General features: G+C 34.6%; 1 protein-coding gene across 1 annotated transcript in view; it reads right to left on the bottom strand.

Annotated features, from left to right (window-relative positions):
• Positions 1-23,495, bottom strand: part of LOC136039953 (E3 ubiquitin-protein ligase RBBP6-like) — an 89,020-nt gene extending 65,525 nt beyond the window's left edge. The window contains exons 1-3 of the mRNA XM_065723964.1: positions 23,341-23,495; positions 14,724-14,893; positions 13,951-14,038 (exon numbers count right to left, since the gene is read on the bottom strand). Of these exons, the coding sequence (XP_065580036.1) occupies positions 13,951-14,038; positions 14,724-14,889 (254 nt within the window). The 5' untranslated portion in view covers positions 14,890-14,893; positions 23,341-23,495. The remainder of the gene's footprint in view (positions 1-13,950; positions 14,039-14,723; positions 14,894-23,340) is intronic.
• Positions 23,496-24,259: the final 764 nt, after the last annotated feature.

The following is a 24,259-nucleotide window of genomic DNA, read 5'->3' as shown; positions in this document are numbered from 1 at the left end:
CATTTTGATGCAAGGACAAAGAAAAAAAACTAAAAGTTTTATATATGAAAGACACCAGAATTTGGTTTATCTTTTCACTTGCTTTTATCATTTCAGAAGGATACTAGAGATGACATAATCAGGCTTCGAATAAAATTTGTGGTACTTGAGGATCTATTACTGAAAGCCCTAAGAAGGAGTACCGCTGATAGTCTTCAAAAACGGGCGATTTCTAAAGTTTAAACTCGAAATATAAAAACAAGGTGTATACAGGATTCATCCAGGGTGCATAGGTGGGGGGGGGATCAAGAACACTAGAAACAACGCAGTTTCAGATAAAGACGGTCCGAACGTCACAACTGTGTAAAATTAATATCTTCATAATGTTTTCCAAACAGATGAGCACTTGGGAAACCCTCATGGGAAGTTCTTCTATGGGCTGCAATGAATATTGCTTTTTAAAATTGCAGTTTTTGAGAATACCCCACTGCAAAATACCAAATAAAAAATGTTACGCCAAAAAAGCAGTAGAAACCGTGACTCTGTATTTCCTCTTTGAGCTCTCTTGAAAGCGTAAATTCCCTATTGGTTATCTAAATGTTTTCTGATCTCTCCAATAAGAAATTATTTCAAAGTATTCTTAATAAAATATTCTTAGCAAAGTATTCTTAATTCTTAATGTACAGAATGTAGTCTTTAAATGATCTTTGTAGATCAAGAGTGTGGTCTTTAATTTAGTTAATAACAATTATCCGTACACGAATTATCAATATTAGTACTCATACGAAACTTCGTAAGAAAAAGCAAATACACAAACGGGGAAGAAATATACGTACACACCTAATAATACACACAATTTTGAAGACAAAGACACAAGTAAAATAATACATAGTAAAAAGACATAGATACAATAAAATACACAAGTAAAAATAATACAATTCCTTCAAAAGAAGAAGAGAAAACTCGAGAATGTACTACAGAACAAATGGGTCAGTAATGGAGGAGGGATTAGCTTCAATAATGGGGTGCTGCAAAATTAGACTAACTGGACCGACGATACTGCACTTTCCAACAATACAAAAAATACCATCATAGGATGAAGTGCGTTTTCTTCAAATTTGCTAAGTTTATGTTGCGAGTTCCTCCGTGGACCCGCAACTCCTATTTGATGAAGAATTATAGCTTGTCTTACCCGTGTGCTAAGTCAGCTGAGCTGAATGTACACATGTGCAATAACTAAACCGGTCATGAATGGCAAAATGTTGTTTTTTGACGTAGAATCATTTTTGTTTGTATTTTAGAACGTAATTACGATATGTTAATTCTTTCTTCTTTTTTTTCTTTTTTTACAATGTACTCTATCACTTCATTATTTTGTATGATGGGTTATGAAACATACATACATACTAGTCCATGGGGAAAACGAAAAATATTTTGGGAAGCAGAAGAAGAGCATATTTTTGACTTTTCAGAATTTGAAAACATTTTCTGGAACGGTAAAATATAAGAGTAATGTGGGATATCTAACAGATTGAAAAGCTTCAAAACAAGAGGGTAACCGGTACATAAGTTATGAGCAACAATAAAAGCATTGGAAAGCCAAGCTTAAAGATCGATATGAGGTACTAAAAGTTTTTATTGGTTCACAATAGTGATATATTTTCCCTTTGTTACCACTAAAGGTTGCATAAATTCAGCGTTTTCTTGTCTCTTATTGCAAACTTAATTTTGCGACACTTTTCAGGAAATGACCTCAAAGAAAAGTAAAGAGGAAAATTAAAATATAAAACGATCAGAAACAAATAATAAGAAACAAAAACAGTACAAGAAATTAGATATAAAATCCCTGAATAATCTTCACAATAGTTTTTATTTTTATATTATTCCTTAAATGAATTTTTCCACAAAATAAGTTAAATTTTTATCCCAATCTGTATACAACTCTATAGGTTTCTGTGGCACGATAAAAATTCGACTATTGCAGATATACCAATCAAGAAATGATCCAATTGGTGTTAGGGAGAGGAGAAGTATTGACCCTTTTTATTTCTTCAATCACCTAGTCAATCACTGAGATGATTATTGAGAGTTGATCATTGGAGGGGGGGGGGCAATTTTGGGCTGAGCTACAACACACTTCCGCTGCCGAGAAAACGATTGGTAGACTATTCTGTGGTGGATAGTAATTGAGGCTTGATAAATTGCCTATTTTACTTAAGTCGTCCAAGATGGGTAGCCTCTGTGTCAGCTTGCCGGAGAAGTCAAAACTGATGAGATTCACCTGAGATTTGATAAACAGGTGTCTGCACCCAAAAATTTACACAAAGAAATGTTTGATCAATGACCTCTACCGATAGAAGGCTAGTAGGCTTCAAAATTTTGTAGTAATGGGATTATAGACTTTTTGAGACTTCGAAGTATGCTAGCATCTGAACCAAACAAAGCTGGCGGTATAAAATTTGGGGATGTGTAGCTGACTGTAGCTATGCACCAATCAAATTTCAAGCGAATCAGGGTACTTTCCAGTAGAAACTGGATGTGGAATGATGATTTAGATAGCTTGGAAACCCAAAGGGAGTTGAAGCCTAAATTGGCACCATTCCAGGATTTTCCAAACCCTATTTTTTTCAATTTCGAAACAATTTAGCTGAGGAACCACAACGCTATGTACTTTCAACTATTCATCAATCTCTTTTTATTTATCATCGAGTGATGCCTTGAATTGCATTAACTTTATGATTAGCTTCGTTTATACAGATTAAGGCCCATTTTATGGACTGAAATTTTTTAACCACACTTTTTTTTTTATTCTTCAGATTCCTTTGGCCAACGGTGCATACCCTTATAAGCTTCATACCAGTTAGGCTTAAATCATTTATTGAGAACTTACGCTCTTTTGGGAAAACCTGCCCTTTCCTTTTGGCCAAAAATACTCGTGCTTTGAAACCTCCTTGACCCAGGGCACACGCCTTATTGCTTTCAAACCAGCAGGAGAACAAATTTCAGTTTTAAAACATTGGAAGCCCAGTAGTCCCTTCTGCCAAAGGCTAATTGAGAGCATTAAAAGTCTGGCAGCTCCTTTTTGTCTTGACTGATCAAAAATATTACAAGACGAGCTATTCCTTCTGGCTAGAACTTATGTAAAAATTTAAATTCCACTTACTCCTTTTGTTCTGGGATGACCAAAAAGGTTTGAAACCCGGTAATTCCTTTGGGTTTGAACTGTTAATCTTCTCCCCTACAAGTTTCTAGCCTGTTAGACACTAACAATTTCTTTATGCATTTAAGCCCTCTCAGTGAAACTACTGCTGAAAATCAAGTGTCATGGTCAACTCCTTGGATGACAAAGAAGAACGAGAGGTTAGAGCTCATATGGCACTTGTGACGAGGCCAAGAGCAAAGAGCTCATATGGCATGAGCTCTAGCAGAATTCTAAGAATCAATAGATTGATTTAAAAGGATAATCAGAGACTTGATACCGGTCGAGATTCAAAATAAGAGCTATGAGTCATGAGGTCTTTCTAAATATAAAAATTCATTAAGATTCGATCACCCACTCGTAAGTCAAAAATACCTGATTTTTTTCAATTTTTCTTCTCCTTTCAACCCCCCAAACGGTCGAATTGGGGAAAACGACTTTATCAAGTCAATTTGAGCTACTCCCTGACGCGCCTACCAATTTTCATCGTCCTAGTACGTCCAGAAGCACCAAACTCGCCAAAGTACTGAACCCCATTCCCTAACTCCCCCAAAGAGAGCAGATCCAGTCCGGTTACATCAATTACGCATCTACGACATTTTCTTATTCTACCCACCAAGTTTCATCCCGATCTCTCTACTCTAGTATTTTCCAAGATTTCCGGTTTCCCCACCAACTCCTCCAATCTCAACAGATCTAGTCGGGATATGAAATAAGAGCTCTGAGACAAGAGTGCCTTCTAAATATCAAATATTATTAAGATCCGGTAAACCGTTCTTAATTTAAAAATACCTCAATTTTTCTAATTTTTCTGAATTAACACCCCAAGCTCCCCCAAAGAGAACGAATCCATTCCAATTATGTCAATCACGCATCTAAAACTTGTGCTTATTCTTCCCATCAAGTTTCATTCCGATCTCTCCACTCTAAGCGTTTTCCAATATTTCCGGTTTCCAAGATTTTTGTCCCCCCAACCCCCTATGTCCCCGTATCCGATTCGAATAGAAAATGAAGCATCTGACACATAAGATCTTTCCATATATCAAGTTTCATTAAGATCCGATCACCCATTTGTAAGATAAAGATACCTCAATTTTCATGTATTCCAATATTTCCGGTTTCCCCCTCCAACTCCCCCAAAGTCACCAGATCTGGTCGGGATTTAAAATAAGAACTCTGAAGCACAAGATTCTTCTAAATATCAAATTTCATTAAGATCTGATCACCCATTCATAAGTTAGAAATACCTCATTTTTTCTAATTTTTCCAAATTACCCCCCCCCCCCCAACTGCCTCAAAGAGAGCGAGTCCGATCCAGTTATGTCAGTCACGTATCTTAGACTTGTTCTTATTCTTCCCACCAAGTTCCATCCTGACCTCTCCACTCTAAGCCATTTCCAAGATTTCCGACTCCCCCACCCCAACTCCCCCCAACGACACCGGATCCGGTCGGGATTTAAAATAGAAGATCTGAGTAACGAATTCCTTCTAAATATGGAATTTCGTTAAGATCCAATCACTCCTTCGTAACTTAAAAATACCTCTTTTTTCTAATTTTTCAGAATTAACCCTCTCCCCAACTCCCCCAAAGAGAGCGGACCCGTTCGGGTTACATCAATCACGTATCCAGGAATTGTGCTTATTTTCTTCACCAAGTTTCATGCCGATCCCTTCACTCTAAGTGTTTTCCAAGATTTTAGGCTTTCCCTCCAACTCCCCCAGTGTCACTGGATCCGGTCGGGATTTAAAATAAGAGCTCTGAGACACGATGTCCTTCCAAGCATCAAATTTCATTAAGATCCGATCACCCGTTAGTAAGTTACTTCTTAGAAGAAGTACCTTACTTCTAGTTACTTCTTAGAAGAAGTACCTTACTTCTAGTTACTTCTTAGAAGAAGTACCTTACTTCTTCTAATTTTTCCAAATTAACCGCCGCCCCCCAGATGGTCGAATCGGGGAAACGACAATTTCTAATTTCATCTGGTCTGGTCCCTGATACGCCAGCCAAATTTCATCGTCCTAGCTTATCTGAAAGTGCCTAAACTAGCAAAACCGGGACCAGACAGACGGACAGACCGACAGAATTTGCGATCGCTATATGTCACTTGGTAGATACCAAGTGCCATAAAAACAGAAAAAAAACTTTTTAAGAAACTTCTTTTGGCTGCTGCCTGGGCTAGGGAGCCCTATGAGCGTGTCAACGCATCGATATAAAAAAATTTCTATAAATCTGCGGTTTAAATAATGTGCAGCATAACAATCTTTTCTACAAAAACCTATGTGAAAAAACAGACCCTTTGCAGAATTTGAGGCCCTTTCTCCTGGAGCAAATTGGACTATATCATACCCAGGGATACATTTGTCGAATCTCTCGACAATTCTAAGCCAAATGACTATCTAAAATTTATATCGAACATTATTAGAGCATATATTGGCATAGTTTATACTTTTCTACTAAAGCCTAGCAAGAAAAAATGGACGATTTGCATAATTTAGTACCCATGGAGCTAGGTGGGTCATGTCATCCCCAGAAGCTTATTATTACATTTTCGGCTTTTCTTGACCCAACAGCAATCACAAATATGGACCCAATGCCATCAATGTAAAAGGGGACACATGGGACATTGAAGGACTCAAGGGTCGCATACCTTATTTGTACCTCTAATCATGCATATTTACATTCCATGCCAGATTTTAGTTTTAATGTGGAACATGATTCCCGCCTTTTCTACTAAATTCTTTGGGGAAATGTTTGTGAGGTCCAATAATGAGGCGCATTCTTTTAATTTTTGATCATTCTGAGGGAAATGGCCTTAAAATATTGATCCAATGCTGATTTTTTGGTACTTGCTTTTTTGCGGGGACTTACTTGCTTCATAGGCTGAAACGGGCTGTCCCCCTGCCTACATTAATACTTAATATTGTTTTCACCTTTTTTGTATTTAACCACTTTAATTGATTCAATTAAAACTTTATTTCATTCCGAGGTTTGAGTTAAAAGGTGAGAGGGAGTGGTGTAGCCCCCTCTCCTCCAAATATGAGCAGCTAATAGAATAATTAATAACATTAAATTTCTAGCTTTAGAGGGAGAGATTGGGAAACATATTTGATACCAGTCATGGCTAATCCCAAGCTACCGTAAGTAGATGTTACTCTGCAGATGTAAAGAAGGTGTAATTTTAAGCATAAATTGTTCCAAATTCCCTGTAGGTCAAACTGATTATCAGCTCATGATACGTCTGCATTAGTTGCATGAATCTTAGTAATTCAGTGAGGCTGGTTCCAGATCCCCCTCTTCTTGCGTATACTGAATGTGTATTAACGCTCATGCCTTTTGATGATGTTACAGAATTCATTTTTGCTTTTAGAAAACTATGTGATCTTCTCAAAGAGGCCATTGTCTGATTTATTTGAATCAATATACTAAAAATTTCTATCCTAATAAGGGGCTAATAGGCAAAGGGGTTATTCTTAATAATAAGAATGAGATTGGCATTTCAAGGAAAAAAAGAGTAACCTCTTTCTGGGATTTATTTTCACAAATTGCTGCTTCTTCTTCAAAAATTAGACAGACTTTAAGTCCAATGATTTAATTAGTAGACCAGTATTACAAAAGAATTTACAACTCTATTCTTTTTTACAATTCTATCAGTCAACAGCCCCTCAACCTAGAGAAACCTTGGACGTTCGCGAGACCTTCTGTATGGGGGATGTAAAAGAATACAAAACACAATAAATATATCAAACATTAGAAAACTGTAGACACCAAGACTTTTTATTAACCTAGTCCCAAATCATATGTGTATTATTAATTACAAAAAAAAAGAATATAATCAAGAGTAATAGGGTGATAGAATAATTCTATTTGTTGATGTCATATATAATGAAGTTTTTGACAAAATTAAAACCAAACCAAAAATGAAAATTTCCATGGCAGTAGTTCCTTTGCTTTACAGGCTATACTAAATGCAAAGGCTCTATACCATCTCAGTTATAAAAGACTGGAAGACATTCAGTTACCCAGCTGGCACATAACAGATGTAAAATTGATGATTCCCAAGCAATTGCAAATTCCCTTAGTGATCAATTTGCCTCTATCTTCACACCTGTTGACAGTGCTCCACTACCAGATCGCCCTAAGCACAACATCATAAGTGTAATGCCACCTATGCCTCAGCTGAACCAGATGGCATTTACCCTCAACTTCTAAAAGAAGCACACTCTGGACTGTTTCTTCCTTTTAACAAGATTTTCCACAAGTCCCTAGATTTAAAGTGTGTACCTGCAGAATTGAAGTTAGCACATATTACCCCAGTACACAAAGGTGGTAACACAAATGAGGCAGTTAACTACAGACCAATCAGTATCACCTCTGCTGTGGGAAAAATACTTGAAAGCAGTCGACCCTGCAGTCATTCAACTCTGAATCGAAATATGCTGTTGTCCCATCGCCAGCATTGCCACATTGTCACACATTGCAGGATTGCAACATTGTCACACATTGACTGTGTGATGTTTTTCCTTAGTAATGCAAAACAAGCAGTTAAAGTGTTTGGGGAAAACGGAAAATGATTTATCTCTGAAGCTGCAGAGGTGAGAAGTGGAGTACCTGAAAGCACAGTCCTGGACCCAACTTTATTTTATATTTTCATTAATGATCCACCTTGAACATCAAAAATAAAATAAGCCTTTATATAGACAATTCAAAATTAATTGGCTCAGTTGAAAGTTCAGAAAAATATAAACCATTCAAGAAGACTTGGACTCATTTACTTGCTGGGCAAGGAATTGGAAGCTGAAGTTCAATATTCAGGAATGCAAGGTTATCCACTCTGGTAATAAAAACTCAAGACACCAGGACTCAATTGAGTCAATGGACAAAACAGGGCAACCTATCGTCAGTAGTCATGCTGAACAGGATCTGGGTCTATTATCTGATAAACTACTAAAGTTCAATTTGCATGCTCAGACTGTTGCAACAAAGGCTATTCAGACTCTTGGTATATTTAAGAGAACTTTCAGTAGTTGTTCACCCTCAGTCGTTTAACGCGATTCTCCCTTGTTGAAAGACAATGCTATTTCCTATAGCATTATACATAACGAGATTTCCTATTTTTTCATTGTCTTAATTGCTCCTTTAGGGGAGTGCCAGAAAATCTAAAGACTGTTGACTTAAGCTAACTTAAGCCAATAAGAAATATGGAAATCTTAGATATTAAAAAATTATTGCTAAAAATCATATCTTAGAACTACAAACTTAATAATCTTTGGGATTATTTATCGGTATAAGATCTACAAAATGACACAAAAATCAAAGCTGTATGATTAGTAAAACCGTTTATAGTAAAGGAAACGTATCTTAAATGGCCAATTTTAAAGAAAACTGATAATAATATAAAAAAAAATTCACGGCCAAAAATTTTGGAATCTTGTGGCAAATCGAGAGGCTACTTTACAATGCTCTACGTCTTGTAAAAATAGTTTTATTACTACTTTTAAACATCAGAGGTGTCACCACTAATTAATTTTTTATCAAGCCCTAAAGAAAAAAAAATGCAAATTTGTCTGGCCTATTCATGTTAAAGCTTTCAATGAAGCCACAGTAATTTTTCCATCAAAGAATCTGCTCGTGTCTGTTGTTAAGACGCATTTCACTGCTATAGGAAAACAGCTTTAGCTTACAACCTGGTAGAATGACCTTAAAGCTCTAAAAAGGTTTAATTTAACCTAAGCTAGAGTTTGGCATGTATATTGCCAATCCAATTGATAAATCTGACCAAGAAACACAAGAACCAGTTCAGAGGTGTTTAACTAAATGCGTCTGGGGCAATCTATAATATTCCCTACCCCTTCCAGTTTGAAAAATTGAATTTACCCTCACTGACTTATTGACAAAAGAGAGGAGATACGATTATGGCATTCAAGCTACTCAACCAGAAAAAACTCATCCCAAATGTCTTTCAACCAGATCATGGACAAGAAGACATTATCAAAATCTTTTCAAGAATCATGCCAACTCAAGGTTATGTAGCAAATTCTTTTCTAATCAGGTGGTGAATCTATGGAACTTGTTAGACCAGGAAACAGTCTCTTATGTCAGCATTGAAGCATTCATCAGTTGACAAGGAGTGGTGCAACAAGCCCAGGGAATTAATCATCACTCTGTGCTGACTGATCAGTCAGCACACTATCTTCACTGACTGGTGACTACAGGATCATCCTAATGCTGGTAAGTGCGATTTAAGGTAATAACTGTTTTTTCAAAACAACTAAGTTTACATTTGGCTTATGAATATTTAATCAGAATCATCAGAACATGTCTAGTTATAACTGTGGACATTTTCATTTGTCTCAAAACAATTTCAAAGCATGATCAGGATACATTATAAAAAATCCATTCAGTTAACTTTCAGTGATGGAGCTTTTTAACTATGCTAAGGATAAAACAAACTCATCGCCCAAAAATTCAAGCTTAAATAAACACTATACAGAAAAACCAGTATTCTCAAGCAATTGTGAGCGTTCTTTTATTTTTCTTGTTAGTAACAAGTTTTTTACTTTGCTAATTCAGATGAGCTGGTAACTAGGTTTTAAAAGATCATAAACTTTATCATGCCTAAAGTAACTGAAAAGACAAAAAAAGATATTCATGAAAATAAGTGTAGATATTCTGTGTTGTTTCAGCTGTGGATTAAACAAAAAAAAAGTTTTTCTGAGGGAAGTAAAGAGCAAAGTTGAAACTTGAAACGGACAAAAATTATTATTTCACAACCTATCTAATATATATCAATAAAACTAGTACAAATACACAAACTAATTATGTTCCCCTATGCTTTTAGGATCATAGAAAACTGACGCTTTACTGAAAACACAAAAGTCAAGCAAAAAAAAACTGGAATTTTGATTTGGGAGTCAAAAGTGAGTATGCAGCCTGACAACAATAAACAAATCCATAAAGCTTTTCATAGCCTTACACCAGTTGTGACATCAGTAACTTTCAGTATACAATTATAATTATCTTAAAAATAAGCGCAAAATTAAATATTTTTTTACTATCCGCGAAAACAGTGCACAGAAATATTGGACTGATTTATCAGGTAGGATTTTGGTCTCGCCAGCTATAATACCAATAGTGAGTAATACACAATTTTAAATTGTAAGAAATATACTTTAGTATTACTTGAAATGAAGATCAAACAAAACATAATAGGAACTCTGGAAATCCTGTTATTTCTCTCTATACAACAGTGAATTTCAAACTATGATAAATTACAAAGCTAGTCTATACTTCTATTACTATCAAGATGGCTTTACTTTGAACTTGTTTACAAACTAATCATAACGTGTCCTTTGCAGAGCTAGAACGAACACCAGTCATTGGACTGAGCCATTGTGCAGAAGTGATACCAAATTAAATGTAGAAAAAATAAAGCAACAATCCTAAAATGGATTGTTGCTTTATCTTAAAGGGGATTGATAATATTCTTATTCTGTAAAAAGTGTCCTTTGTTGGTTTACTTTTACTGTACCAAAACTCCTATATTAATTTATCCTATATTATTATTGTGTGTATTCAGCAAAGCATTAGTTTTCTATAATCCTAAAAGCATAGAGAAACATAATTAGTTGGTTTATTTGTACTAGTTTGATTGCTATATATTAGATAGGCAGTGAAGTGATAATTTTTGTCTGTTTCGAGTTTCAACTTTGCTCTTTACTTCCACAGAAAAACTTTGTTTTTTTTTCCTAAAATAATCTGTGTTCGTTTTTGATTAGAAAATTAATGTAGAAACAATGCTGTCGTGATCTTTTTATTTATATCGAATGATATATTTTCGTTTTAAGCTTTAATGTTACTCCTTAGTTTCAGCTGAAAACTTATTTTTAATATAATTTCTAATTATCATCAATCTTGGGGAGATAAGACACCTCTAGAAAACACTGCAAACAACCTTGACAGCTACAAAAACTTTCAGTCTATAACATAAAGTTCATTATCCATAACTCACAAAACAATACTAGTTTTTCAGGAACGCTTGTTTTTGGTGAGCAATAAGCTAATTTTACTCGACTGACGTTGCCTGAAAAAGCCCATAGTGAAGACAGGGCTTTATAAATCATCTACTGACTAGCAGAAAATAGAAGGCTACCTTAATAAAAGAGAGCTGTTTAAGGGTTAAAAGCTTATATTTATACCTAATCGGTTTTTATAAATTTGACTTGACAGCACATTCCCACAAAGTGCACTTTTGGCTGTTTCCCCCATTTTCCAAATGAAAAAAGTGCCTTTTCCAAAGAAATGACCAAAAAAGGTGTTTTTTTCAAAACCTAGGCAGGAGAAAAAATTAAGGGGGCAAGAACGTCCCTTCCCGTAAATTACTGCTGTTAGAACTAGCACACATACTTCATCCCAGAGTGAAATTTGGAGATACAATTCAAAACTGTTGTTTATTCAAGCTTAATTTTTGGTAGATTTTTAGTTGAAAAGTTTCTAGTTTTAGTTAATTTGTTTTTGCAATAACCTTAAACTTTTAAGTGAGTAGGCAATTTATAAAACTTACTAAGAGTGTCTGGAGGGGGAGTATATGTGAGGGGTTCTTATAAAACTCCAGTTAAGAGCTTTGGACCATAATTATTGCAATGGTACTGTTTTATGCTTCCAAACTCTTCCACTTAAGAAGTGGTACCAAAAGTGCCGTTTTTAGTGCTACATCGCACTTTTGTATGGTAAAACTGATAAAAAGCATGTAGATATGAAAAATAGATTTTAAATGAGCCTTCCCAGGATATTAAATAAAATGAGTGCAGTCACGTTTGCAAAAATAGTGGATCGTCTAAAAACTAATCATAAGAAGGGAAAAACCATGATTGAAGAAAAAATCCAAGCTGGAATCAAATGCATGATAATCTAATTTGAAGTCCAGCACTGCACTAAAAGAACCATGTCTCTAATAATGTAAGTTAATATATTGGTGTTTGTAGGACTTAAATTGTGTAGCTTATTAAGGAGGCCTGGAGGAGGAATTTGCAGAAGGTGTTCTTGCAAACCTGCAGCTAAGGGTTTTGGACCATAATTATTACAATAATACTCTTTTATGCTACTAAGATTTTCCACTTAAGAAGTGGCACCAAAAGTGTTCTTTTCAGTGCTATATCTCATTTACGAAAGGTAGAATTGATAAACAGCATGTAGATATGAGCAAAAATTTTCAAATGAGCCATTAAACATCACTGTAAAAAGTTCTGGTAGCCCACTAGCCCCAGCTTTTCCACTTGAGTCATGGCACCAAAAGTGCTGTCTTTAGTGCCATTTGAAACTTGCAGATGGTGAAATATATAGGAAAAATGTAGCTATGAGCAATATTTTTTGTATGAGCTATCAAAAATCCAAATAAGATGTCCTAGTAGCCCACTAGCCCAAGCCCTTGAGAGACAGCAATAAAGTGCCCTTTTCATGCCATATGACACTTACAGATGGTGGAATTAATATAAACCGCGTACATACGAGAAATAGCTCTTGAGTGAACTCTTAAGCATTTCTTTAGGATGTTCTAGTAACCTGCTAGACCTGAAAAAAAGAAGAAAAAAACGGTTTTTACAATTTTTTTTAACTTTTAGTTACTATGGGCTGTAGTTTGCTTTTTACTATGTAGCACCCACTGCATCGCCCATGACAAAGAGTTCATTGCAAATTCTCCTCAGAAACTAGTTAATATTGAAATCTGTGAAATATAATTGATGGTAGAATTTGTAAAAACCTATTCAATATAAGCAATAGTTTCTAATTGAGCCCTTAAACATCTATCTACAATGGTGTGGTAGCCTGCTAATGTTTCAGTAGCTTACTGATGAGCAGAAAATTTATGAAACTTATTAAAGAGCTGGGAGGGGGAGTGTACAAGAGGGGTTCTTGTAAACTTCCGGTTAAGGGTTCTGGACATAACTATTACAATAGAACATGTTTCGTACTTCAGAGCTTTTCCACTTAAAAAGTGGCAGCAAAAGTGTAGTTTTCAGTGCTATATTACACTTATGAATGGTAAATAGTAACTATGAATTGATAAAAAAAAACATATAATATATATATATATGAGCAATAGCTTTCAAATGAGCCATTAAACATCATTCTTATAAGTTCTGCTATCCCAATAGCCCCAGCTTTTTCATTTGAGACACGGCACCAAAAGTGCTGTTTTTAGTACCATATGGCACTTGCGGATATGAAAAATTCTGAATGAGCCATTAATCGTCTCTCTATGGTGTTCTTGTAGCCTGCTAGACTTATTTGAAAAAAAAAGGAGACAGATCAGTTCTACCAATGCAAAAAAGAGATTTTCTTTGTTGTTCAAGGAGGGGGACTGTAATCTCCCTGCACAGGGTTTTCGACCACGCTGATTCCAATGATACCGTTTTCAATCTGATCTGACGCCATTTTCGAGGGATTTGAGGCTTTTTTCGAAATCACCATGAATTTCTTTTCACAATGAACATTTACTTTTATGACAAACCAAAATAAGTTACCATTCCCGAGTTGGTGTCAGATGGCAATTTTTTTCAAAGCACAATTTTAAAATTTTTGTTACTATGGGCTGTGGTTTGCTCTTTACTAGGTTGCAGCAACTGCTGCAACCATGATAGTTTGATATTCTATAAATTTATAAAATTTTACCAAAAAATTAGTTTACTCTTCAATGTTCTTTAATAATTCTTTGATCTTATATAATTATTTGAATTTCTACAATATTTCAATTGTTATAATTGCCTTCACTTACCATATTTTCTTTGTACCAGCAGGTAAAGGTATCCTTGATACAACTAGTGATGTATTCTTGGGAATCAATGCTGCATCATCTTGGTACACTGCAAAATGAATAAATAAACAAATTAGCCAATTTATAAATAAAGCCTATTTATTCAAAGAAGTGATTAGCAGCATCCCCCACCCCCACTTATGCACTGTAAACTTTAGAGTTCTGGTTATGCTTAGGTCATATGTACAAATGAAACAAGGCCATTGACACAAGATTTAGAGCCAGATGGGGGAAGGGGGTAAATTAAGATATTACAGAAGGAACTGAAGACAACATTACCTTAGGTTATGAAAGATTAGACTAAAAACCAGAAGCACAAGCTAAATGATCAGAAAAAGTAATTTTTTTTTTGAAGTAAGTGGAGAGAAATATCAGCTGCATATTCAATATATAACCATCAGTGGTTTACACAATTAAAAAGCTGATATTTACTTTACTGAACACTTGAGAATTATAAAGTCAAATAACAACTTCAATGTAAGAGTATAGTTACATCAATTCACCAAAAGGTAGGGGGGGAGGGGTCATGTTTTTCTTGCTATTTTTAATTTAAATTTTCTAGTTGAATTAATTTTTCTGCTTTTAGCTTTTTTTTAATATAGACAATGACAGTTATTTCTATCTAGGGGAGATGATTTGAAAAGAAATATGAACAATTTCAATTTTTTATCTTGAATGGACCAGCAAGTTTATAAAGAATTTAGTAATTCAAAAGCAAAAAAGCATAAACTAACCTTCTCTTGTTTGAGCATTTGTCAGCTGCAAGTCAAAATCTGTTATTTTCCCTAGCTTCTTCTGGGAGATTATTGCCTTTTTGGCATCACCAACAGAAATGTGTAATCCATCAAAGAACACAGTGTCATGTTCAACTTGTGATTTGAATTTATAATGGATGGACATTATTCTAAAAAAGATGAAACACAATAAGCACAGATGTATGCAAGTATATTTACCATATACTGTTTTCTATCCACCAAAAAAACTTAGATTCAGCATATAATAATTAGAATACAAAAGAGGTGATTTAAGACAACTGTAGAAGAAAGTTGAGTGCACAGCTGATTTCTTAGCAAAAGCCAAAGCCAAAACTCCCTATGTCTGGAAGAAGTTTTTTCAACAGGACCCATGATTCCTTGACAAAACTGACTCTAGTTTCTCTTCATTTTACTGTTATAGGAGCAGAACAGCTGTACCAATACATTCTCTGTAACAAAATATTTTTTTTTTTTTTTTTTTTTTTTTTTAGTGTGCCCTATTAGTTTCCCAAGAAAAAAGCATCAATGTAAATTTACCCCACTGGATGGAGTAAAAGAAATACTAAACATTATTTTGTTAACTGAGTGGATAAGAATCAAAGCTTACTTCCTTCACTGATGTTGGTGCTGTTAGCACTTAATTACTTCAGAATCAATTGTGAAGACATTGTTTTATGCAAAACAGTTCAATTCAGCATAATAGTTATATAAACACATAACAGGTTTCTTTTTTCCAAAAACAAGCCTTGGCTTAATGTAGCTGTATTTAAAACAAGAGCTAAGAGCTCATATGGCACTTGTGACGAGGCAAGAAGAGCTAAGAGCCAAGAGATCATATGGTATGAGCTCTAACAAAATTCTATGAATCAATAGATTGATTTAAAAAGGAAAATAAGAGGCTTAATGCCAGTCAGGATTTAAAATAAGAGCTCTGAGTCATGATGTCCTTCTAAATATCAAAATTCATTAAGATCCAATCACCCACTTGTAAGTTATAAATACCTAATTTTATCTAATTTTTCCTCTCCCTTTGGCCCCAGATGGTCGAGTCTGGAAAAATGACTTTATCAAGTCAAATTGTGCAGCTCCCTGACACGCCTACCAATTTGAATCATCCTAGCACGCCCAGAAGCACCAAACTCGTCAAATCACTGAACCCCTCCCCCCAACTCCCCCAAAGAGAGCAAATCCAGTACGATTCTGTCAATCACGTATCAATGACATTTGTTTATTCTATCCACCAAGCTTCATCCCAATTCCTCCACTCCAAGTGTTTTTCCAAGATTTCCCCCTCCAACTCCCCCCAATGTCAAAAGATCTGGTTGGGATTTGAAATAAGAGCTCTGAGACATGAATTCCTTCTAAAAATCAAATTTCATTAAGATCCGATCATCTATTCATAAGATAAAATACCCCAGTTTTCACATTTTCCAAGAATTCCGGTTTCCCCCTCCAACTCCCCCCCCCCCAATGTCACAGGATCTGGTAGGAATTTAAAATTAGAACTTTAAAGCACAAGATCCTTCTAAATATCAAATTTCATTAAGATATGGTCACCCTTTTGTAAGTTACAAATACCTCAATTTTCCAAATTACCCCCCCCCCCCCAATTCCACCAAAGAGAGCAGATCCAGTCCGGTTATGTCAGTCACGTATCTTAGACAGGTTTCTATTCTTCCCATCCAGTTTTATCCTGATCTCACTACTTTAAGTATTTTCTAAGATTTCTAGTCCCCCCCCAACTGCCCCCCCCCCAATTACGCTTGATCTGGTTGAGATTTAAAATAAGAGATCTGAGTTACAAGGTCCTTCTAAATATGAAGTTTCATGAAGATCCATTCAATCCATTGTAAGTTAAAAATACGTCATTTTTTCTTATTTTTCAGAATTAGCCCCCCCCCCCCCCCCAATAGAGCAGATCCGTTCCAATTATGTAAATCACGTATGTAAGACTTCTGCTCTTATTTTTCCCACCAATTTTCATCCAATCCCTCCAATCTAAGCGTTTTCCATGATTTTAGGTTCCCCACCCCAAACTTCCCTCAATGTCACCAGATCCGGTCAGGATTTAAATTAAAAGCTTTGAGACACGATATCCTTCTGAATATCATATTTCATTGAGATCCAATCACCCGTTCATAAGTTAAAAATACCTCATTTTTTCTAATTTTTCAGAATTAACCCCTCCCCCAACTACCCCAAAGAGAGTAGATCCATTCTGGTTATGTCAATCATGTATCTAAGACTTGTGCTTATTTTTCCCACCAAGTTTCATCCCGACCCCTCCACTCTAAGTGTTTTCCAAGTTTTATGATTCCCCCTCCCAACCCAACCCCCCAATGTCACCATTTCCGGTCAGGTTTAAAATAAGAGCTCTGAGACATGATATCCTTCTAAATATCAAATTTCATTGAGATCCAATCACCCGTTCATAAGTTAAAAATACCTCATTCTTTTAATTTTTCAGAATTACCCCACCCTCAAACCACCCCAAAGAGAGCGGATCCATTCCGGTTATGTCAATCATGTATCTAGGACTTGTACTTATTTTTCCCACCAAGTTTCATCCTCATCCCTCCACTCTAAGTGTTTTCCAAGATTTTAGGTTTCCCCCTCCCGTATCCCCCCCAATGTCACCAGATCCGGTAGGGATTTAAAATAACAGCTCTGAGGCACGATATCCTTCCAAACATCAAATTTCATTAAGATCTGATCAACAGTTTGTAAGTTAAAAATACTTCAATTTTTCTATTTTTTCCAAATTAACCAGCCCCCCACTCCCCCCCCCCCCAGATGATCAAATTGGGAAAACGACTATTTCTAATTTAAGCTGGTCCCGTCCCTGATATGCCTGCCAAATTTCATCGTCCTAGCTTACCTGGAAGTGCCTAAAGTAGCAAAACCAGGACTGACAGACCTACAGAATTGGTGATTGCTATATGTCACTTGGTTACTACCAAGTGCCATAAAAAACAGGTTTCAAATATAATGATTATTAATGAAGATTTCAAAATATCTGATTCTTCAATGGTTTCAACTCATAGAACAGAAAAAGAATAAGCATCTTAAATTGTCAAATTATAAGCTTCAACCTTTCACAGCAAACAACAAGGATGAGCACAAAATCCCATGCTAATAAAGAATGAAACAATTAAGTTAAGTAGCTGTTACCAGCAAATTATATTTGCACTTGCACTCATCAACCTGTAACATATTACCAGAGTATAATTTTGTTTGCATCTCTTGGCAGAACCGAAGTTTCTGCAGTTTTTTGGCAGTGCTGGTAGTTGTTCACAAAGAATATCTTCTAAATTACATTTTATTTTGAGTACTGAAGTTTTAAATAAAATAAAAATATACCATAAGGAGTAAAACCCTTTGTAAAGACATTTTCTTGCTGTCTTAATCAAAAGTTTGGCCTGAAATTATATATTTTAATTTCATTTCAGTCATAAGTAAAAAGAATATATGGCTTGAAATTATTTTACAAAAATTTTTACTTTACTACATTCAAAAATGTATGTTTATTTATTTTTACAGCTGCTTCTAGTTTAACTACATTGCAGCTCCCTACCCCCTCTAATCCAGGACATGGTCCTAGGCTATATGATAAATTTTCAGGCCTCTCTCTACCTTTCTTGTAATCAAAACAAATTTTTTAGTGAAATTATGAGTTTTTAAGAACCAATTACAAATTGAACCTAAGACAGATGCACCAGAGAAACTGTCATTTCTTCAACATACATACTAAAATTAAATCACATGTACCAATATGAAGAAAAGAACTCAAACTAAGGAAAAGATGTATTCAAATAAATAAAACATTAAATAAAAGAAAAATATTTAAAATTTTAATAAAATACAAGTAATTGTTGCACATTATTATGTCCTGAGAGACTAGAGGCTATCTTCTATTAAATTATCAGTGTTTTCAATTGTCAAAGATTTAAGTCAATTGACCCAGCTTTAACTGAAACATAATGGATTTTTTTGGAGATCATGAATGGTCAAAAAATAATATGCTCATGCTACTCACTATGTTCTGCAGGATGTATAATACAAAAATCAGTCAGTAGCCACATATACTTTTTAGTCATCAACACACAATATATGAACTTTAAATATGAGATATTTATTTAACCCAAGCTTTAAGTCACTGGTCCAAACCAATTTTAAGCCATGGCCCACCTAGGCATTTCTCATATCCAGATACCCACCCCCTCATAATATTTCTAATTTTGTTATTCAAAATTTTAAATTTAGCCTATTCACCTGAAGGAAGCTTTAAAAACCATTAACTTGGTAAATTTTTTGGGGGGTTGTCCACTAGGCATATTTATACTAATGAAAAAGATTGTCTAAATACAACAACTTCTATGCAATGTATGAATTCATTGCAACAGTATCCTGTATCTTTTATGCTCTTTAAAGATGTATATATTTTTTTAATTAATGCTCTATACTACCAAACAATGCTCTTTGAAATAGACAGATAAGTGTATTTCAAAAATCCATGGGCCATATACACACAAAAATATAAATAAATAACAAACAAGCAAGGAAATTAACAACAGCACAAACACACACACACACACAAAACAGAATTCAACACAAAAAGTACCTAATCTAACTTCAAAAGAAATTAATCATATAAAACTTTTTCTTCTTATTAAAGATTTATCTATATATGATAGATAAATATATATATATATATATATATATATATATATATATATATATATATATATATATATCTATATATATTATCTATTATCTACATATATGCTCTTTGAAATATTGATATGGTCTAAATTGCCAAGTAGTCTAATTTCTTATATTTTGATATAAGAAATTTGATATTATGAGCCTTTTGTATAAAGGACATGTTTGGCCAAGGCTTGAGACAGGCATGGTCCTTGCGTCCTTCTTTTTCAAAAAAGATGTTAAAATTCCTGAAGATGTCCAGAGAAGAGCCACTAAGATGGTGAGTGGAATGCATGGGCTCCCTTACCCTACAAGGCTATGCAAGCTGAAACTCCCAACTCTGGTTTACAGAAGAAGATAGGGTGATGCCATTCTAGTTCATAAACTTATTAATTCAAAGCCACTTCCTGATCTTCTTCCTTTGATGTCTCAGAACTCTTGTACAAGGAGACATAACTTGCAGTTATCCAGGCATTTCTCCTCAAAGTGGCAACATGCCCATTTTCTTACCAACTGTGTTGCCAACCTCTGGAACAAATTACTGCCAGATACCATTGCTGCCCAAAACACAGACAGCTTTAAGAGCCATCTTGACAACAAATAGTCAACAAAAGAATGGAAGTATAACTGGGAAACACTTGAATCAGCAACATCAAAACACTAGTCAAGTGTACATATTCAACTATGTGTCATGTATTATCAACTCTGGAGTTTCTACAAGGAAAAATCCTTAGATTGCTCCAAGCTGCAATTTAAGGTAATTTGATGCAACTTACCCCTTTCCTTCAAAACCAATTACTGTATTTATGTGTGTATGTGTCTAACATGACTAATAGACCTAAGCATTAAAAAAGTTTCTACTAAAAATATGAGTAACCAAAACTGTGAAGGCCTCAACAAATGCCATACAAAGAGTGTTTATGTTACTTGAAGCTTTTTATGCTCACATACCAGAGGAAACATACCAACATGATTATGGCCTGCAAAATTATTTCAAAAAATATTCTCCTTGCCTCCCCTCATAATGGTCTGTGATAAGAGGGCATTCCAAGAAAAGTTTTAAGAAATGCTCCTTAATCCAAGAAAGAAGCCACTTTTTTCAGCCAGCAAGTAACAAACTTGTGGAATTAACTCTACAAAGATATAGTGGCTACTTATTTGAAAGGTGTATTAAAAAAAAAAAAAAAAATGTTGACAAAGAATGGCTACAGCAAAAGTTCCTAACTGGGATGCTGTTCTAGTCCTCAATCTAAATGTAGCAATCAACCACATCAAACAACCTGCAGAAGTCATAAAACAGTATTAAAAGGATAGAAAATCCTTAGAATTGCTCCAACCTACAATTTAAGGTGATAAGGAGGTACAAAGCATAATAGATAATATGGAATTTATTTAACAGTAAAATCAACAACAAAAAATTAGAAATTACAGCTAATATAAAGCAAAGAGAAAGAGCTTGTAACTACAGTGAGAAATGGTTACATTATGTCTGCCACATTTTTAGGTGACTATACAATAGCATCAACCTTATTTATTGTAATCTATGTCCCTTGTAATTTTTTAGCCTATATTTGTTTTAAGGGCAAAATTCCAGTTCATTGGCTTTTGGCTATGTTGGAAAGGGGTTAGGTTAGGAAAATAAAACTTTTGGGGATGAGACTACAGGCTAAAGTATATACTGGGAAGGTAATTGAAGTACCCATCTCAACAACTTCTTTCTATAGAGGACCCTGAAATTTGCCTACATGACAGGTCTATACCTATTGAAATTTTGACAAAACAACATTTTACCTTAATTTTGAGTTACCAGTTACTTTTCTCTGCCTTTAGCTCTGAAAATGTAATTCCTTTTATTTGAGTAGAATTCTGAGCCATATCCATGTTGTTTCTTTTTTCAAAATTTAGGAAATGTATTTGCATATCTTTAAAACCTTGTAAATTGGGATTGAGCAAAGTTGTGAGGCTGAAAACAATTTTGTTGTACTTTATTCAAGCAGAAGATCTATTTTGCAAGGCTTCACTGTTATAACACAAATATTTTAAAAGCTCAGGACCTTCTAGAGGGAGAAGGAATAGAGGTAGGTACTTCAAAATACTTTCTTAGGATATACTTTAGCCTTTAGACCCATCCCTGAAAGTATCATTCTACCCCTTTCCAAGACAGCCAAAAGTCAATAAACTAGAATTTTACCATTTTAAGTTTTATTTCTTCAAGTTCAAGCTCATTTATTAGCAACATACATACAATGACAAAAATGAAAATAGATACCCCCCCCCTTCAAGTGGGTTCCCTGGCCCCAAAAAACAAGGATAGAGAAAGAAGAAAACAGATCAGTATCTATAGGAATCATCTTTATATTGCCAAGTGTAATTTAAAGTGTAGTAGGCTAATTACCTTTAGAGTAAATATTGAGCAGTTTATATAATTCAACTAGCCTATGAATAAAGAGAATATATCACTTGATGCCATTTTTATGCTCTTTCTGAATAATTCAAAACAGTTCTGCCATGTTTTCTTCTTATTCTGTTAGACTGCTTAATAACTGCTATTTCACCTATATGTTGGATATTAAAGCCAATAGAAAAAACATGGTGGATAGAAAAATAAAGAAATTGTTTTGATTTATGTTTTTTTTTTTTTTACTCAACTAAATTGTAATAAACAAATGCTTTCAGATTATACAACTTTAACAAAAATTAATTTTATAATGAAATAGAAACCAATGTTTTAACCCTTTTTAAAAAACATGGAAATAAATTATCATCTTCAAGGGTCCAAAAAAAGCTTAATGTTGAATTTGCAAAGAAATTGATTTTTAAAGCCAGAAAGAGCATAAAAATGGCATATTGTGTTGTGTTTCTACTGTTTATATGAACTGCTCAATATTTAGTCTATATCCCATTAAGGGATGATAATGGAACTCCTCTGAAAGCAATTATTATATTTGAAAAATGCAATAAAGTGATGTGTTCACTTTCTTTCTAGCTAAATAACATGAAAAAGCAAAAATTGCCAAATCCCTATTTTGAACTTAGGCTAGGCCTATGCTCTCAAGGTTTCCCAAGTTATACTATAAATATTATAATGTGGAGTCTATTTTGGATCATCTAGGTTGATGTGAGGGTGGTAAAAATTTAGTTAATTGACTTCTTGCTATCTCAGAAAGGGTTTAGGTTAGGAAAATGAAACTTTCAGGGATGGGCCTACAGGCTAAAGTATGTCCCGGGAAGGTATTTTAAATTACCCATCTCCACTCCTTCTCCCTCTAGAGGGCCCTGAAACTTGCCTACATGACAGGTCTATACCTATTGAAATTTTGACAAAACAACATTTTACCTTAATTTTCAGTTACTAGTTACTTTTTCTCTGCCTTTAGTCCTGAAAATGCAATTCCTGTTATTTGAGTAGAATTTTGAGCCATATCAATGTTTTTTTCAAAATTAGGAGATGTATTTGAATATCTTTAAAACCTTATAAAATGGAATTGAGTAAAGTTATGAAGCTGAAAACAATTTTGTTGTACTTCAGTTAAGCAGAAGATATATTTTGCAAGGTTTCACTTTTATAACACATATTTTTAAAGGTCATCAAAGGTCAGGGCCCTCTAGAGGGAGAAGGAGTGGAGGTAGTTGGTTCAAAATACCTTCACAGGAGACACTTTAGTCTGTAGAGTCATCCCTGAAAGTTTCATTGTCCTAACCTAAACCCTTTCTGAGATAGCAAAAAGTCAATTAACTTGAATTTTACCGGGGCTTCTCTGCTAATGCATCTTTTCCAGAAATAAAATTTCATTTTACCTATCTAGGAATTCAAAAATTTCATATGCCAGGCCTGGAGGTAGCCTATACAATCTTAAAAGTTTAAGACACTTGAAGAAAACAAAAAAATTACCATATGGAACGACTTTTTAGACAAGCAAGACAAAGCTTAGTGAATAAGAATATATAAGGTATTTTCTTCAAGATTAATCTGGTAGGGCCTATTTGATTAAAAACAGAAAATCAATAAAGAAAGATGATTATGATGAACATGGTTCCTGAATTTCATCAACGTCAATCCTTCCTATGGCCCGACGTGAAGACTGAAATAACTAAAGTAACGCTCACATTACGGACTGAGTGTCGGATAGAGACTGTTCCAAATTCTAAGTTTAGAAAGTCAACTGGTTGTGTAAATTCGTCTCAGATGATGGAGGAGTAGGTTTTCAAAGAGTTCTGACATCTTTAGTATAGTTGAAACAAAAGCACATTGTATGTCTTGCTGGAATTCCACCTACTGTTTGTCTGCGAAAAGACTTAGGCAACAGATATAAAAAATATCCAGTAATAACAATCCTGTTAAAAAATAATCATTAGGAAAAAGAAGAAAAATCAGCCCAATTTTAAAATAGTTTGAATAGAACCAATCAGGAACACCAAATAAACTATATCAACTTGTTATCTTTAAGCAATCTTCAAAAATTACCAAGTTTGGATAGTGTTAAAATTTCCAAATGCAGTTTAACTGGAACGAAACTTTAAACATTGAAGTGTTTTAAGAGATGATGGTCCAGCCCTTATTTGTAGGAACAGTTTTCCGGATTTTTTTCAATTGCAATCATTCTGAATTCACTTCTGATTTCACAAGTTTTGGTATATAACGCATTTTAGACATTATACACCGACAAATTAGCGTATAAATTCATAGGAAGGACTATTAATATGCTAATGCGTCAACAATCTAAATCAGGAAAAGTATGTTGCACTACAGTCTGGGTCTTCGGTTTACAATTTCGCCATGTTATGGCTATAGACCCCAAAGTCGCGCCAAC

Source organism: Artemia franciscana, chromosome 20 (assembly GCF_032884065.1).
Source record: "Artemia franciscana chromosome 20, ASM3288406v1, whole genome shotgun sequence".
NCBI lineage: Eukaryota > Metazoa > Arthropoda > Branchiopoda > Anostraca > Artemiidae > Artemia > Artemia franciscana.
Note: the sequence above shows the minus strand (reverse complement) of the source record. Positions and strands in the feature narration are given on the sequence as shown.